This window comes from Haemaphysalis longicornis, unplaced genomic scaffold (genome assembly GCF_048455015.1).
Source record: "Haemaphysalis longicornis isolate Haplotype H1 unplaced genomic scaffold, Haemaphysalis longicornis Haplotype H1 scaffold_9, whole genome shotgun sequence".
Taxonomy (NCBI): Eukaryota; Metazoa; Arthropoda; class Arachnida; order Ixodida; family Ixodidae; genus Haemaphysalis; species Haemaphysalis longicornis.
In genome coordinates, this window is record NW_027526460.1 from 38,481,562 (window position 1) to 38,499,020 (window position 17,459).

Here is a 17,459-nt window from a genome sequence, read left to right on the forward strand (position 1 = left end):
GAGTCGTAATTAAGTGGTCACGTGACATCATTTATTATCTGGTTCGAAAGAAATTGACAGCGAGAGCGAACGCCGAGAACAGCCCCATCACGGCACGACCGCGCCACGACCACGTCACGGCTACGTCACGATCCCGCCACAACTTTTGTTGCTCCTGCGCCAAACTACGACGCATGCGCGCCCGCCCCACCTGTTGCTGAACGCGATCCGAGCACGCAGAGAACACGCGAGGAGCAGCGGAGAGCAGGCGAGGAGGAGTGGGGGAGAGGGCGCACCTGGAACGGCTGTTGCGGACGAGGCCGCGCGCTCCCGTTTGACTCCGCCGCGGCGGAGAGGAAGCAGACGACGCAGGCGACGCGCCTCCGTTGCCATAGCAACGCGGCACATGCGCAGAGAGCAGTGGGGGTGAGATCAAGTGCGAAACGCGAGGAGCAGCGGAGAGCAGGCGAGGAGGAGTGGGGGAGAGGGCGCAAATGGAACGGCTGTTGCGGATATCGAGGCACGCCAACGCCGGGTGACATCGTGAGTTAATTGATTGATTGATTGTGGGGTTTAACGCGCCGACGCAACGCAGGCGATGAGGCGCGCCGTAGTGGAGGGCTCCGGACTGATTTTGACCACCTGGCGATCTTTATCGTGCGCCGAAATCTCGTACACACGGGCGTTTTTGCTTTTCGCCTCCATCAGAAAAGCGGCCGCCGCGGCCGGGAATCGAACCCGCGACCTCGTGCTCAGCAGTGCAACGCCTTAGCCACTGAGCCACCGCGGCGGGTCACCGGGACACTCATTTTACAACGTATCATGCTAGAATGCAACGCGTGCTAAAAGAACACTCCGGGTTAAAGAAAAAACATCGTGAGTTAAAGAAAGGCTCTGCATTTAAAACAAGGCGCGTTACTTGAGGCAAGGTGTATGGGCGCAGATAAACGTCTGGACATTATACGCTTCCGCATTATCCGACAATTCCCACTTCGGACTTTTTAGAAATTTTATTAACGTTTCTTCATCGCTAAATGTGAAGTCTTAAGACGGAAAAAAATGAAAAGAAAAAAATGAAGAAGGCCACAAAGGAGAACAAGATGAAGGGGAAGTAAAGCATATAAGGCGAGGCAGAACAGGGTGAAGAAAAAGGAAAAGTACGTTTAAGGAAAAGATGCCGAAGGAAAAAAAGAAAGAGAGAATGAAAGAAAGAAAGAAAGAAAGAAAGAAAGAAAGAAAGAAAGAAAGAAAAAAAAAAGACAGAGAAAGAGAGAACGAAAGAAAGAAAGAAAGAAAGAAAGAAAGAAAGAAAGAAAGAAAGAAAGGAAGAAAGAAAGAAAGACAGAAAGAAAGAAAGAGATAAAGAAAGAAAGGAAGGAAGGAAGAAAATAACTAAGAAAGCAGAAAAAGAAGGAAGGAACAAAGAAGGAAATATAGTTAGAAAGAGAAATGAAAAAAAAAACGAAGAAATGAAGAAACGGCCATGTGGGTCCATATCTGCGACATCAGAAAGTGGGCCCATGCATTACAGATAAAAAATTGTTTTTAGAAAACGAGAAAAACAAACCAAACTCCTATTTCTATTTAACACACAATCAGTCGCAAAAAAGGGCACTATGAGCGACTTTGATTTCTCGTTGTCTCTAAAGTCCCGTAACTGACAACGCCGAAGTAGAGAGTCCTGTGTGGTTTATTTTTAGGGGCGAAGCTCCTTAAGTCATGGGTCTGTCCATCCCTTGTGTCTCGTGGTACGTGACCGCCGCATGCTTTCGGAGATGTCGCAAGGTGGGCCGCGTTGCACGCGCAAGAATAACCGGCTGCAACCGGCAGCGCAAACTCGGCACCGGGAGCGCGAGCTTGTCTGTGTTCGCCAACGGAGGCGCGAGCACACGTGCACTGCGAGGGGGAGATCACGCAAGAGGTCACGCCACGAACGCAGGCAGTCGTTCTCGGAGATCGAACGAGACGCAAGGACCTTTGCTCGTTTCTTCTCGTCTTGTTGGGGCACAAGTTCGCCCTAAATAAAAGTTCTTTCTTTACCGTTGTGTCCCATCCTACGCGACAAATTTTGGTGGAGGTGCGGGGTAGTCCTCGATGGCGCGGAGTCTTTCACCAGGTTTGGGCCTGGGAGCATTGACTCCGAAAATAAAAGTTGATTTGTACAATGTACGCACACAGTCTTACGTCCTTCTTAATGATGTAATGGGCGAACTTTCACGGGAGAGTTACGGTTACCGATGATCTCCCCCTCTCGAGCTTCGCCCCACTTATCATTCATTCCGTGGATATGGCGTGATTTTTTTGTTACTTTGTTGTGTTATTTATTTTTTAAAAAAGTCTAGCGAACCACCAAAATATACCGTATCTACCGAGAAAAATCGCTCGAAAGTAGAAGCAACTAAAAACAGGTTGCAAAGAGTAGACGGGGCAAAACATCCTGGCACTCAATGCAGCACTAATACGAAACGCAAAGTATAAAACAGTGGCGCGTCAGCAGGCGGCACCAAGATTATCCCACCATTTTACGGCTGCTGCACTATCAAGGACAAAATAACTGAAAGCACACTTGATTTCCGAACGGCACAAAATGAATGCGCTCCGCTTCCAGTGTGCATTTCCAAGAGTTTGTTTCGTTTTCTTCGCTGGAGGCTTATATAGATTCCTCGACTTAAACCTGCGCTCTACTTTGGTGATTAAATCGGATCTCGCTCGGCTTTGGAAGCTCACTAAAGTGATGTCCTTCAAAAGGGAGCGAAGTTCGCGGCGAGGAGTTAAGGGGGAGCGGATAAGCAGTAGATTTGGATGGAATTGAAGATACACTTACCATTGTTGCCGATCGTTTTTCCTGTGATGAGGTGAGCTTAATATCACACCCAGTAAACTCGATGGGAGACGTTTTTCTCATCCTGCTTTTTACAAGACGACTTGTAAACAATAAATAAAGCAACTTGTCAGGTGACTTAGTAATCTACTTGAATAGAAAAAAATTCGAAGGTGGCCGACTCTTTTAAATCTTGCAGTGAAGAGTAAAGAAATGCCGCTACATGTGCTACATAGGTGGACAGGCAAAACGTTCAGCCTACAATGTCTATAACAGTAATAAGTCTAAAACAAGCACACACGCACACACACGTATCCACACGCGCACGCGCACATGCGCGCGCACACACACACATGCGCATGAACGCCCGCACACGCACGTGAATACAAACACGAGCGCACACACGCACACACGCACACTCACAAACCCGTATACGTGTGGACCGTTTGGGAATTGACTTTCGAAAATGTCAGAGTTCTTTTGTTCTCTGAATGATCGAGAACGGAACCAACATGCAAAAAAAAAGATCAGAAACAGAAGGAAAGGCAAAATGAGTGGCATTCTCTCCTCTTTTGGGGGCTGTTTCTCGATCTCAGGTCTTTTGCCTTATCTGTAGCTTCCATATCGAATTCTTACAGTACGGAGCGAATAAAAAGAAAGAAAGTTGAACATTCCTCTTGAACCACTGTAATTCAATAAATGAGGGCATGGCGAGAGTTTCGGTCTTAATTAAGCAGGAAAGTACACACTCTCCTAGGTGAAGAAAAAAAGCGCAGCATCCACATGCCTATTTGAGAAAGCAAACCGAAGAAAATGCAAGGTACTATAAATTAAAGTATGTCGAGTATCGGCAAAGAGCCAAAGCGGCAGCTTTGATTGGGCCGTCGCCCATTCGTTTCTTGCAGTGGCGTAACTTTGTCGCTGCGCTTTAAGCCGAAGAAGCATCGACGAAAGACCAAAAAAGGAAACAATGACACGAAGACGGCGAGGCGAGAAGCCCGCCGAATTCGCAATCCTAGTTCCAGAGGCGTGGCGCCCCTTTAAGAAGCGACTAATTTATCTGCTACACAACGTGTGGTATTTTTCGACACTGTGTCCTCTACGTCCGAATATTTCTCACACCGTAATTTATCCCTTCGTTTTGAAATGTGCCTCGCAGCTATTTCTTTAAAAGCGAAGCTATTTAGCAAATCGTTATTTAGCGCGTCCGCAGTAAACAAAAAAATTCCCCCGCATTTCCCCGAAGGGGAGTATGAGGAAGTGCGAAGCACGGGGTGATGCTATGAGGGGGAGTTTGTTGAAGTTTGGTGGCATTTTGCCCGTTAGTTACATTAACACCCCCTCGTGATCACGTTCGGCTTAACACGCCTCGTTTGTCCCTCTGCGGAAATCTTGGTGAAATAACGTGTATGTTCGAGAGGAGGAGCGCACCGCACCGCAGCGCACCGCAGCTGCGAAGCGCCGACCGGAGTGAAGGGAGAGGAGGCGCAGTCACGTGAGAGAATGCAGAACTAGCGGGTTTGACATGGACTCACACGGGCGACGAACTAGTCTCCAAACTCCTTCAGAAGTACCTGCCCATCCGGCACAACGGGGATGTGGTGACGCAACTCCCGGACTACCGAGGCCCTCCTCGCCCCGTACTGGATGAAGACTTCTCCGTTGCCGAGGTCAGACAGGCCATCTTCGCGCTCAATCGCAAGTCTGCGCCGGGTCCCGATGGGGTCACTAACAGAATGCTGCGAAACCTTGACGCCCCATCGATTGCCTTTCTGACCGACAAGATCAACGAGGTCTGGAAGAATGGCGTTGTTCCTGCAGAATGGAAAATGGCCTGCACGGTGCTCATCCCAAAACCCGGCAAGGCCCCGAACATCGAGAACCTCAGGCCGATTTCTCTAACGTCTTGCGTCGGCAAGGTAATGGAGCACGTCGTCCTTAATAGGATTAACAGGTACCTCGAAGACAACGGGATTTACCCGTTCAACATGATTGGCTTCCGAGTCGGACTCTCGACGCAGGATGCCATGAAACTAATCAAGCATCAGATCGTGGATGGCCGTTCCAGGGACGTAAAGGCCCTGCTCGGCCTGGACCTCGAGAAGGCTTTTGATAACGTGCTCCACACCTTCATCGCCAAAACAATTTCGGACCTGGGTCTCGGTTCCAGATTCCACAGGTACGTTATCTCTTTTCTAACTGACCGGAAGGCCACGCTTCGCATTGGAGACTTCCGCTCCGACGAAGTGCCCCTCGGAGGACGGGGAACTCCTCAGGGCGCCGTAATCTCCCCCATGCTCTTTAACATCTGTATGATTGGCCTTTCGGAGAGGTTGGCACGAGTCGAGGGCGTCAAGCATACCATCTACGCCGACGACATCACCATCTGGTGCTCCGGCGGCTGCGAGGGAAGAGTTGAAGAAGCTATTTAGGAGGCGATCGATGTGACCGAGCAGTACCTCCGCCCCACCGGACTTCGTTGCTCCCCCGCGAAGTCGGAGCTTCTGCTTTACAGAAAGGAGAAGGGAGGCAGACCCAAAGACTGGAAGCCAGTCTCCGAAAGCAACATCACTCTTCGCACCAGTGACGGGGGGCTGATACCCAGGGTCGACGTCATTCGGGTCCTGGGCATGTTTGTCGAATTCAATGGCGGGAATGGAACGGCTCTCCGCAAAATCATTGCAAAGACGGAAAACGCTTTCCAGCTCGTTCGAAGAATTGCAAACCGACACCGGGGCATGAAGGAGGACAATCTCCTCAGGCTGATCAATGCCTTCGTACTGTGCCACTTCACGTACACGATTTCCATGCACAACTGGCTCAGAGCGGAACGAGACAAGCTCAACGCTCTCATCCGTAAAGTAGTCAAAAGGGCTCTCGGATTGCCCATCAGGACTCATACAGAGGATCTCCTCAAGCTGGGGTTACACAACACCGCCGAGGAGATTGCCGAAGCCCAAGAACGCGCACAACTCGCTCGCCTGAACACCACAGCAGCAGGCAAACGCATCCTCGAAGAGCTAGGCTACCCTTCAGCAGGATCCTCGAGGAGCAGTACCCCGATCCCTAGGTGCATTCGAGAGAAGTTCATAGTGGCCCCCGTGCCCCGAAACGTGCATCCTGTCAACAATGAGGGCAGACGCAAGGCAAGAGCAGCAGCGATCCTCAAACAGATCAAGCAAAAAAACATTATAGCAAGCTTCGTTGACGCTGCGGAGTACAGCAATGGGAAGACCTTTGCCGTCGCTGTGGTCGACTCCAGCGGAAATATTTCTAACTGCGCTTCCATTCGCACATCAGACCCCCAAGTCGCTGAGCAAGTCGCCATCGCCCTCGCCCTGCTAGACGGTCGTGGGTCAGAGATCTACAGTGACTCCAAAACGGCAGTGAGGGCTTTTCAGAATGGCCGCATAGCTGAGCAAGCTGCTCGCCTTCTTAGCGTTTGGCGTACAGATGATCTCTCGCATCATTCAATTCACTGGTTCCCCGCTCATGTAGGACCTCTCGCGGGCGCTCCCCCGAACCTCAATGAGTCTGCTCACGAGGCTGCGCGCGACCTCACTGACCGCGCTTCCTCTGTAAGGAGAGCTGACTCGCCTCCCCCTTACGGCCACAGGGATGCTCCCGCTACTTATAACGAGGTCACGAAATTTTTCTACATGTCTAGAAGGGTCTTTCCACCCCCTCACCCCAAGTTGAATAGGGCGCAAGCCGTTTCCCTTAGACTACTACAGACCGGCACATATCCGTGTCTGGCAGTTCTACACGAAGTTTACCCCGACGTATATCGCGACGACGCCTGCCCGTCCTGCGGACAGACCTCTACTCTAGCTCACATGCTCTGGGAGTGCGGGTCCGCACACCCCAAGTTCAGCAAGGAGGAGTGGGACTCTCTTCTGCGTAGCCCCGCTCTAGACAAGCAAATCCTGGCAGTCCAGCGTGCCCGCGACCGGACCGGTGGGCTAGACCTGCCGATCCCGACGTGGGACTAGCCGGGTGCGCGACGAGCTCGCGTCATCGCCGGACCCTCAATAAAGTTCTTTCACTCACTCACTCACTCACTAGTATCACGTGTACACCACGCAGTTATCAAGCCGCTATAACGCCGCTGAGTCGCCAACGCACGCCGCTGACGACGTAGTTTGAATGCGTTAAAGATATAAGGCGCGTTACTAACACTGACTTCAACGTCGCGTCCGTGGCTTAGTCGGTAGAGCGTCGCGCTGCGGCCGCAAAGTCCGCAGATCGAAACCTGCCGCCGGATGCTGTTTTTTTTTTTTTTATATAGTGTAGTGGCCTGGCTGGCGCGCCGAGAGAGGGTGTTGCGAGCTGGAGAGTAGTAAAGGGGCTTTAGGAGAGTAGGCGAGGGGGGAGAGAAGGCGCTATGCGAGCGCGACGATTCAGGCTCGCTTAAGAAGTGCATTCGCACTTATTCCTGGCCAATCCACCACGTGGGTATGTGCCATGTCAGCGGCCAGGCAGCGCGCGCCCATCTCCCCCCGTTGCTAAGGAAGACGAAAAGCGCGCGCACCCGCAGCTGTTGCTATGCGGACGGCGGAAGGTTCGGGGTCGCTTATAAAGTGCATTCGCACTTAAAATACAAAGAAAATGACGAGCGCACCTGATCGCATGTTTCGCGGCGATCCTTCGGTAGATTAACAAAACCAAGAAAATGCCGAGAGCTCGTGTGTGCGTGCCTCGCGGTGACCACCCAGCGTCCCCGGCGCAAGTTTGTCAAGCCAAGCATACGAGCTGGGGGAGATTAACCAAGATTGACCAAAAAAAAAAAAAACAACTCCAGGGTTAGCCGTAATCGTGGCAACACTTTGCTTGTAACGAGAAAGCACATCATAGCGCACGACCCTCCAAGGTGATGTCCAATGATTATCACTTTGAAAAAAAAAATGAATGAAGCTCACATTTACAGTAATAATGATGCAAAGTAAAATTTACATGGCAGCGAAGAAGAAGCAAATGGGCTGGAGTCGTGGACTAAAACCGTCGTGATGGTCGGAAAGGTTGCGTACAGCTTGGCTAACTTCAAACTTTACGCGTTAGTGCGAGCTTCCTTCACTTTATTAAACATGATCGAGAAGCCTCAGTGGCCGAGCGGCGAGTTGAATACGAGAGACCCGGCGAGCCCCACCGGTTTATTTAAGTATACTTTCAAGCAATACGAGATAAAGGCTGTCAATTACCACATTGATACTAAAAAGCTCCAGAAGTAATTTCCCTTAGCATAGAGAACACAGGACCTTCCTAGCAGGAGAATGGATGTTCAGAAAGCGCTGTCGACGAAGTGAGCGTATGCTATAATCCAAACAATAAGAAGCACTTTTCTAAGAGAGCGCTAAATTGTAAAGCAGGTACAGGGCGCGGTTGCGCGGAGGATGAAGATTTGAGCAAGGTAAGCTCAGCGGGCGGATATGCCCACCTTTATCACAGGCAACTATTATCGATCTGCGCGCCTTCCGTTCGCGCTCTCCCAGGATTAATTAATCGCACGAGGGTGGCGACTCTCCGGTTTCGTTCTTCTTTCCTTTTTTTTTCCGTGGGCATCATTTGTGGTCCAGCTATTGGAAAGAGGGGAGTAAGAAACGCGCTCGCGATAAGCAATTAGCGCGACGCGCTCGCAGTACACTATTTCCACACTGGAAATATTAAAAACGGAAAAGTAACAAAAAAAAAAACAGAAAAAATTGTAGGGGTGCATAGGGAAATACGAGAGGCCAAATTGTTCTCCTCATCCTCCACGTTCTCTACACCATCACCGTCGCCTTAATTATCACCGCCCTAACCTGTAGAACGACGAGAATTCCCCTATTACTTGTCGTGTTCATCATCGAAATCCTCATCTTTCTCTCCTGCTCCTCCCTCTCCTTCTCCTCCTCCTCTTCCTCCTTCTTCTCCTCCCCCTCACCATCAAGCTGGCTTCTGCCTCCCTTGTGGCCCTCCTTTCCTTGCTGCTTCTCCTGCGCCTTCTGCTCCCTGGCTATCTAGAGATCTGGCTTGCTCAATTTGCCCGTCAATTTGCCCCTAGAAGTCTGGCTTGCTCAATTTGCCCGTTAACTTGCCTCCACGTTTCTTCTCTCCCGCTTAATCTTTTCCGGCAAACTACAATGAAAAGTATTAAGAGTATCATTTATAGAAGAAAGCAAGGACGCAAAGGGTCCGGTCGCTTGTGAGCAACATGGCAGCAGAAGTCATTCCAAAACACAAAAGAAAGGCAGGCAGTTTTCAGTGATTCATTGAAATGGTTGGATTGCGGAGAATCCAACCATTTATATTAAAGCAGCGGAGTCCGCAAGATCGAAATAGGCAAATATCGTTAGTCCGAGCATAAAAGGATTTTGCACGAGGGTGGATAGAAAAAGAACGTTCACGTGGGTGTATACTTTTCAGCCAGAGAAATGCCACTTTACCTCAACGCATCAAAAGCGCTGCCCAAGAAAGGATTCGCTTTAACAGAAGCAGAGACCTACTTGCAGTTTAAATTGCACTGATCATAAAAGATAAAAGGTAAACGAATTCGGATGTGGTATATTCATGCTCATTTTTTAGCCTACAGGCAACCATGATGCAGAGATAATCTAAAAAGAGAAAGAATAAAGCGAGAGAGCTGCCCCTACTAAGAACGAAGAAACAAAAGTTCAGCACGTTTTATAACGGGGCTCACGAAACGTTCAAAACAATGTCAAAACGGGGAGTTTCAAGTTCCTCCCCGAAACTTTGAAATAGCCTCACGCATTATTAACGCGGAAAGCGCTAAAACTTGGAACAACGCACAAGAGCGCAGACTCTGGAGTGTAGGATGGCACCAAATGCGGCGAAAAGCAATGATCGAAAGTAGACAACAGCAGCGAAAGAAGCAACGAGGATACAACTCGAATGCGTAATTCTTCAGAGCGAGGAAGCCGGAACAGATCCAAGATTTCAGTGATGGCCTTGCGCAAGTAGAAAGGTCCCAGAGTGACGTGACAGGAGCGACCGGAGCCATAAGCTTATGCAAAGTGGACTCGCACTTTCCTGGCTTTCTACCTTTTGTTTCTCGTCAGTTTGTGGAGGCTGAGTGAACGGTGGAAAGTTGTTCGCTTTCTAAGTTTTGCCTCTGGTTGGAGCAGCAGGAGCTCCATCATCTCATTCGGAATTTCTCTTTTACTGTAGGAGCCGGAGACAAGCGCCGATCGGAAGTGAAGCTACAGGAAGCGCCCGGGACGGGACACACCCCCGAAAGAAAAAGAAAGGTGGAATAATACTGCGAAGATTAAACGAGAGAACAACTGATGTCCCATAAGGTAGCCTCGGTATATTGGCCGTTCGGGACGTGGGAAAAAAATCAAAACATCCCCCTCGCGAGGGGCACGATCAAATGCAGAGCATTTCCGCGGGGGGCGTCCCTGCAAGTCTTATGGATTACGTATTGGTTGTTGTTGTTGTAATTGTTGTCTTCCAGCGTAGACATTGTCGATGAAGTCGATGGTGAAACGTGAAACGTGCCGTGAACCCCCTGCCGCGGCTATTACGCAACGTGGAGAGGCTACGACGCAACGTGGCGCGGCTATGACGCAACACAATCCAACACAATCCACTTTAATCCAACCCAATCCAAATCCAAGCCAAGCCAAGCCAAGCCAAGCAAAGCCAAGCCAAGCCAAGCCAAGCCAATCCAATCCAATGCCCTTCGCGAGAGAGTGTTATAGCGCCGAAATCGCGCCACCACATGAACGCGAACCGAACGCGGCGAGAGAGGGTGTTGCGAGCGGAGAGAAGGCGAGGAGGACGCGGGGGAGAGGGCGCACCTGTGGCCGACGGCTGAATGAGTCAAGGATATAAGGCGCGTGCGTAACCTTCCATTCTGTGTCGGCTCCGTGGAGCAGTCGGTAAAGTGCCGTGTACCTTGCGTTCCGCCCGCAGAGTCGTGGGATCGAAACCTGGCGCCGGAAGGCATTATTTCTTTATATAGTGTAGGGTGCGGACTACGTAGTGATGCGGACTACGGACGCCAACGCGGGTGACATCGTGAGTTACTAAAATGCTCTGCATTTAAAAAGGGCGAGGGAAAAGAGACATTGCCGGGAACTGCAATGTCATGAGCCGTTTCACCGAACACGCCGAACGCCTTTGAAAAAAGGAACCGTTTGTGCTGCGAAGTGCGGGCACACGCGTCTTCGACTCCCACTTCCGTTCTCGGGAAAACGCGGCAGCAAAACGTACACTGGGAAAAGTGTGGAGTGAGCACCCCAGGGAGTGCTAATATATACATGAACGCAGGCATTTATCGCGTGCGTCGTCAAGAGAGGCAATGCACCGCTCCGTGGCAATAGGGCAGCTGGGCGGAAGAGGCTGCAAAGGGGGACACTGCCGCAGTCAAGTTAGCTGTATACCTATGCGAAGCTGTAGCGCCCTTCTGAATTCCTCGGAACTTTCGTCGAGGCGGAAAGGCAATGCTGCGGGAAGGACGAGCAAAGTGGGATTCCTCGAGCTGTTTGATGAACGGGATCGAGATGGGCCGCCGTCCGTTCCATTTTAGTTATTCTTCTCCACCTCTCGAAAAGTGTGAGATTGAGGGGCGTGGAACGCGCGAAAATCCATTTGTCATTGTCAGTGTGGGCGGCTACTCTTGCGACCTAAGTGTGTGCGTGCGTGCGTGCGTGTGTGCGTGTACATGCGGGAGTGTGCGTGCGCGCGCGCGTGTGTGTGTGTGTTTGTGTGTGTGCGTGTTCCTGAGCGCGCGCGCGCGCGTGTGTGTTTGCGTGCGTGTGCGCGCGCGCACATATTTGTGTACAGAGAGAGAGAGAGAAATGTGTTGCACGTGCACATGGTCACATCCCCTTTAGGTTTGCAACCATTTATCTTCACCTGATCGCCGAGAGCTTAGCCGGACACTACCCAGCAGGCCCATACGGCGTCACAACAGACGCACTTTTCATCGTTATAGCTGTCAGAAGTTTCTTGTACTTAGGCGACGTAAGTGTTGGATTTTTTAGTAGGAGGTAAATTGTCCTTAGAGGCTGCACTTCGAAAAACCGGCCGTATGCTCCTCTATTTGTGGGATACCTCGAGATTTACTACCCCCGTTTCTTCTTTCTTGCCATGCCCCGTTTGCGGAAGGAAGTTTATGCTGCTGTTTGCAGTGGTTCTGTTATCAATAAGCCAATGTGTAATGCCATTTCGCCGAAAAACTGATTAAGTTTCTGGTCTTCGGCTTCCGAAACTGTACAGTACAGAGATCAGTGATCGAAGGTTAAAATTTTATCTATTACTCCCCCCTGTATTCTGAATGGCCGGCCATCTAAAAGCGTCAGGACAACTAAAAGCTTGCCGTAAAGTGATTTGATACTGTGGATAATAGAAACCAGATAGAATTTCTTCGGGCAGAAAATGAGAGGTGGGCGTTACGGCTGTCATTGTTAGGACTGGCACTCACTCACTCACTCACTCACTCACTCACTCACTCACTTCACCCACTCACTCACTCACCCACTCACCCACTCACTCACCCACCCACCCACCCACCCACCCACCCACCCACCCACTCACTCCACCATCAGCATTTGTGGTGGTTGACAACAGCTTAACTGGACATCCACTCTTGCAGGGCGGGACGGCGAATATTTTTTCAAGTTCACATTCGCCAGCACTTGTCGTACGCAACGTCTTTCCGGGCACTGCATTGCGTGGTAAGTATTAAAGAACGTTCTTGACTGTTTTCGTTTGCCTGTCGTGGCGATGTTTCCCGCAATCAACACTTATGCGTATGAATTTGTTCTTCTCTCAACCCACAAACTAAAAAGGACAGGGGGGTATGTAGGTATTTTTTTTAAAGACATTTACCCCAAGTTTCTTTCTTGTGGAAATACAAGTGCTCCGTCAACGTGGGACCAAACGTTCTCCCGTTGAGAACTAATCTGTAAGCATAGCCCAGCGAAATCGTGTTCGAGAGAAGCACAGGGGAATACATAATTTTGGGTTTGAAAATTCGGTGTGCACTTGATACTTTTTTATAAATAAAAAAGAAACATAAATGTATTACACGTTTGGCGACGTAAATGCCTGTAACATTCCCTCTGAAAAATGTCTTCTTAGCAATACAGTTTCGTGTAACAGTGAAGGCGACCTAACGGTATAATGCTTATTTTTTTGTAATTTTACCTTTCCCATGTAGTGTCTTGCAGCGAAGACTACTATTAAAAACAAAAACAAGCTCTTGGGTGTTTCGCGACATCACCCGCTCAGATGCACTAAAATTATCAGCCCAGAAGTCGGAAACACAAAATTCATTGAGATAACTCGGCGACATAACTCAGCCAGAAATGATGCTCACACATTCTCTCATAGTAAAAGAAAGCTTAGGCACCAAGCTGCCCTTTTTTTGACCACCTGCCCCGAACCAGCGCAGGTTCATTTGACCTAAGCTTCAAGTTACTGCTAAGCACAGAAGCAGGTACTCGAATGTTTCCTTTGCGGCATAATTAAGGCTACATATATCCGGGGAAGGCCTGAAAAATATTACCGGCCATTTTATGAGACGCTCAAGCTGATCCACTTTATTTATCAGCTCGCATGACGCAACGCAGCGCAACCTATGACGCAACGCAGCGTGAAAAAAGCGGTGAACGTCGCGCGAAAGTGCCTGGGGCTCCGCATCGAGGAAGTCCCCAACTAGGCCTTTCAAATTGCGCGTGAAATCGAAACGGATCCGATGGCGCCCGCCTGATAGTCTTCGTCGCTGTTCTTTCTCCTTCCCTTAAAACCCACATGTCGACTTCTCAGGGCAGTTGTAATGATGCCTTTCTTCTATAGGGCAGCACTTAAGCGCCCGCTCCTGTGGTTTTGCGTCGCCGTCGGCCTCGTCATTACCGAGAAAACGAAGAGGACACCGACGATAGACCAGAGAGAGCGAGCAGGAAAGTGGACAAGGAAAGTATGGCGAAAGTATGATGGGGAGGACGGTATGCCGAGGCAGCGCGAGACATGCTCGGCGGTGCACTTGACGGGCTGCGAGATAACGCCAAAGTAGCGGGTGCCTTCGTGCACTCGACGATGGCGCGATCACTTCCTAAGATGAGGGAAATACTGCATCTGCCGCTGCAGCTAAACGAGCTGCCCAAGGAGAGGCTCAGCGCCACCGACGCCAGAATCCAGGGGTGAGGTCCGCTGAAGCAGCAGTTATGCGCCTTCACCGAGAAGACTGTGCAGGTCGCGCCGCCCACGCATAGGCCACCGCCTCCGTCAATACATATTTGTCTGTCTGAAATACTTCGCCTGAACACATTCCGCAAAATCACAACACCTTAGCAGCTGCGATCGAATTTCCCTTGGGAAGTATTGTAATCGCAACCAATTTTTTCGCACACCACCATTGCGGATTTAATTTATTTTTGTACGTGTCCACCTTCCGCGGCGTCTTGTCAGCGGAGTACATCACATAAACCGATTAGAAAGTTACACGTAAAAGAACAGTTAAATTCAATAAACAAAAAATATTTAGTGAGATGTACCAAAACACAAACGCCGGATAAATATTTAAAACTACTTGTGTCCCGTGCCCTGCAAATGTATCGTTTAGATATGTGGAACATGAGAGAGTCTTGGGGGCAACCTATCCAGTTCTCCGGGGTAGGCCACCATGCTGGCTCCCGGCGTGTCAACCACGTGGGCCCCGAACCTACAGCAGCCCCGCGAGGTTCGCCGATACGAGAACGCAGTAGACAGTAGCCCCGACGCACAGCGGTTTTTAGATGCAAAGCATCTCTTAGTCGACCCTCCGTCGTCCGTCGGCGCCCGGCGTCCGCACCTCTCCTCCGCTCCACACCACCTGTGATAACACCACTCTCTCCCCTCCTCCTCTCCACACCACCTGTGCGCTACGCGCGCTGCTCCTCCTCTCCCCTCACCACATCAGCTGTCCAATCACGCACATGCGCGCTCTTCCTCCTCTCCACTCCCTATGATCTGCAAATAAACCCGTCTGCGCTCCGCTCAGTTGCTTCTTCGGTACTGCGCCGTCCGATGACTGGAAATGGACGCCAACGATTCCGTCAGCGAACTGGCTGGCACACCTTCAACTAGCGCCAGCCAGCACACTGTCAGAACCGCGAGCACCTCCGAAGACAAGGCTGCACAGAGGAGAGCTCGCGACGCCGAACGTAAATGGCAGCGTCGAGCAGCGAATTCCTCGCTTCGAGAACGAGAAGCCGCTTTGAAACGCCAGCGGCGAGTAGCTGATCCAGATGGCGTTCGGCAACGTGACAACGCTTCGAAACGCCAGCGTCGAACAGCGGATTCCTCGCTTCGAGAACGAGAAGCAGCAAAACGTTCCCCACTACTAGATAAATAAAGAAGACATTTGATCCGCTCCTACACGTGTCTTTACTCAAACAACCAATTAACACGCTACTGCTCCACGGCTTCGCATCCCCTCACGGTTCCCACGTGGGAAGATGGTGTAATTTTTTGGCAACTCTCAAAGCATGCGAGCACAAAGCTCGACGGCGTTCACGAATCACGCCATCCGGTCGTAATCGCGATCGGGAGGAAGGCACTCACGGCGCCCGACAGCAACAGTGCCTAACTAAGATACATGGTCTGCCACGGCCGCGCTGTTCCGCCGATCTCACCGAGAACAGCTCTCCAAACTCTATGCCATCCGCCCGCACAAGTTTGCGCATCCAGCGCGCTTATGCAGTGCACACACCGGTGGTGCCACCTCTCCAGGCACTGATGAACCAGCAGTACGCCGGATCGTTTTCAGCGTGTCGCGTCTCTCCCCGAAGCACGCAACGGCTTGGGATCGCGGGTCGCGGTTCTCCATGATTCCCACAAGGTATTAAGGTTCTTTTAAGGCCCACAGCTCAACGTCTCTGTATTGTGCTATTGCATGAAGGGGCAAAGGCCGGAGAGGTACTTTAGGTAGGCAGTCAGTATGCTGGTTCGAAGCTTTCGTGAAGGGACCTGTTGGATTCTACATTTCACTCACTCGTTATTTCCCACCCCGCAGCCATCCGCGCTCAGCAAGCATGTCTTGCTAGCGCCGGCTGCGGACGGGTCCGTTGTTTGAGGAGACAGACAAAGGCAGGGGCGCCACGGGCAAAACACAAATGGCAGCATTTATTGCAACGTGCAAATCAAATATACTGCGTACAGACTAATCGTAGGCCATAACGGTAACATTGGGAGCTAGGCATTAAACATCGCTAGAGATCGAGATGGTTCGACTCACCGATGGAATACTGGAGCAGCGGGCGCCGCACGTGCGAGCGCGGGTGCAGTCTCTGAGCTCGCCAGGAAGGAAGCGTCCCTTTGTGGCGCATTCCCTACCAGGGCGCCGAAACTTCCGCGCGCTACCGCATCCCCAAGGCAAGAGGGTGTCCCCTCGACATGCTACATTACACCAGACCCCGCCGAACGGTGGCGCTAGTGCTAAGGAAGAACTGGTTCTCGGGTAAGGCAGAGGGGAAAAGGGTCCACTCCACCCCGGCAACAACATACCATACGGTTGCTCGTCCGCTCCCATCGCGCGAGCGAAGCGCGCTGTGCAACGCCGGCCGCGATGGAAAGCTAGCCAGAAGGGGGGACTCGCGTGATAGTCGCGATCCCCACATACGTGAAGGAACCAGAAGTTCAAAATCTCTGTTAGAACCTAGAAAATATAGAAGTGTGTTGCTGTATGACGGTGTACTCATATGCTTTGTTCTCGCTTCTGTCGAAGAAAGTGAGTTTAATCTGACCACTTGAGCTCCCCTGAACCATCAGTACATCGCGACAAAGCAGCAGGCATGATTTGTTCGCAAATATTTCGCCTCGAAAAGCTGTCGCGCTGTTGCGAGAGACATGCACTGAAGTGATGGCGCACCTTAACCGCAGTTAGTAAAGCCTCTCGTAGCATCTGTTTTTTATTCATGTCGATCTTCATTTCGCTATTTTACTGCAGTCGTTGTTTAACAACCCTATTGACACCAGTGTGTCGAACCGAAAAAAATACGGGTTCGGTTACGGTTCGGGTTCAGGTAAATTTATTTTGTTCCGGTTCAGTTCAGGTTCGACTAATTCGATCCGCGAACCGGTTCAGAACTGAATTATTAGCAAGGTGCGAAAAATCAGTTTTGTATACTTTAAATACATCATAAAACTGAAGTATTTTTTCTTCACTCGAACTAGTGGTTTTTTTTTAAATGAGCTGCAATACTACTGTCAAATTTGAAAATCTAGGCCAGGTGTAACAGAAAATGTAAGGGCCTCTTTTTTCACCACCCCTACTGTCGCCCTAGAGACTACACAAAGCCACCGCCAAAAGACATGAGTGTGTTATTTATTGGTGCTCCTTGCTTCGTTTTAGTTTACTGCTTGGATGCTAATAAAGACTTAATACATTTTCAATTTGGCTTGAATTACTCCCTTGTTACGTCACTGCTGATGCTAGGTGGCAGAAAATTTGAAATTTTTTTCGGTGTTTCTCACGACTTTTTATCAAAACAACGTCCTTAAGGAGTCACAAAAGGCTGATCTTTCAAATAAGGCAAGGTAAGGCCTCGTTTTCATGGTCCATTTATGATCCTTGGCCAAGCATGTAAGAAGACGTGGCGGAAAATTATCGGCGACCACGGGCTGCTGCCCCTTCGTTATCGGGCTTACTGCGACAATCAAGAGCGTCTGCTGC

General features: G+C 50.4%; 2 protein-coding genes across 3 annotated transcripts in view; one reads left to right on the forward strand and one right to left on the reverse strand.

Annotated features, from left to right (window-relative positions):
- LOC144151924 (uncharacterized) overlaps positions 1-17,459 on the reverse strand; it is a 541,357-nt gene that overhangs the window by 247,761 nt on the left and 276,137 nt on the right. The window lies entirely within an intron of this gene.
- Positions 5,274-6,831, forward strand: LOC144152661 (uncharacterized). Its single transcript, XM_077684028.1, has one exon. It carries the CDS (start codon positions 5,431-5,433, stop codon positions 6,790-6,792), a length of 1,362 nt encoding a protein of 453 aa, XP_077540154.1. The 5' UTR covers positions 5,274-5,430; the 3' UTR covers positions 6,793-6,831.

What these genes read in the sequence shown, in the direction of transcription:
- LOC144152661 (XM_077684028.1), top strand. Translation starts at nt 5,431, where the DNA reads ATGTTTGTCGAATTCAATGGCGGGAATGGAACGGCTCTCCGCAAAATC.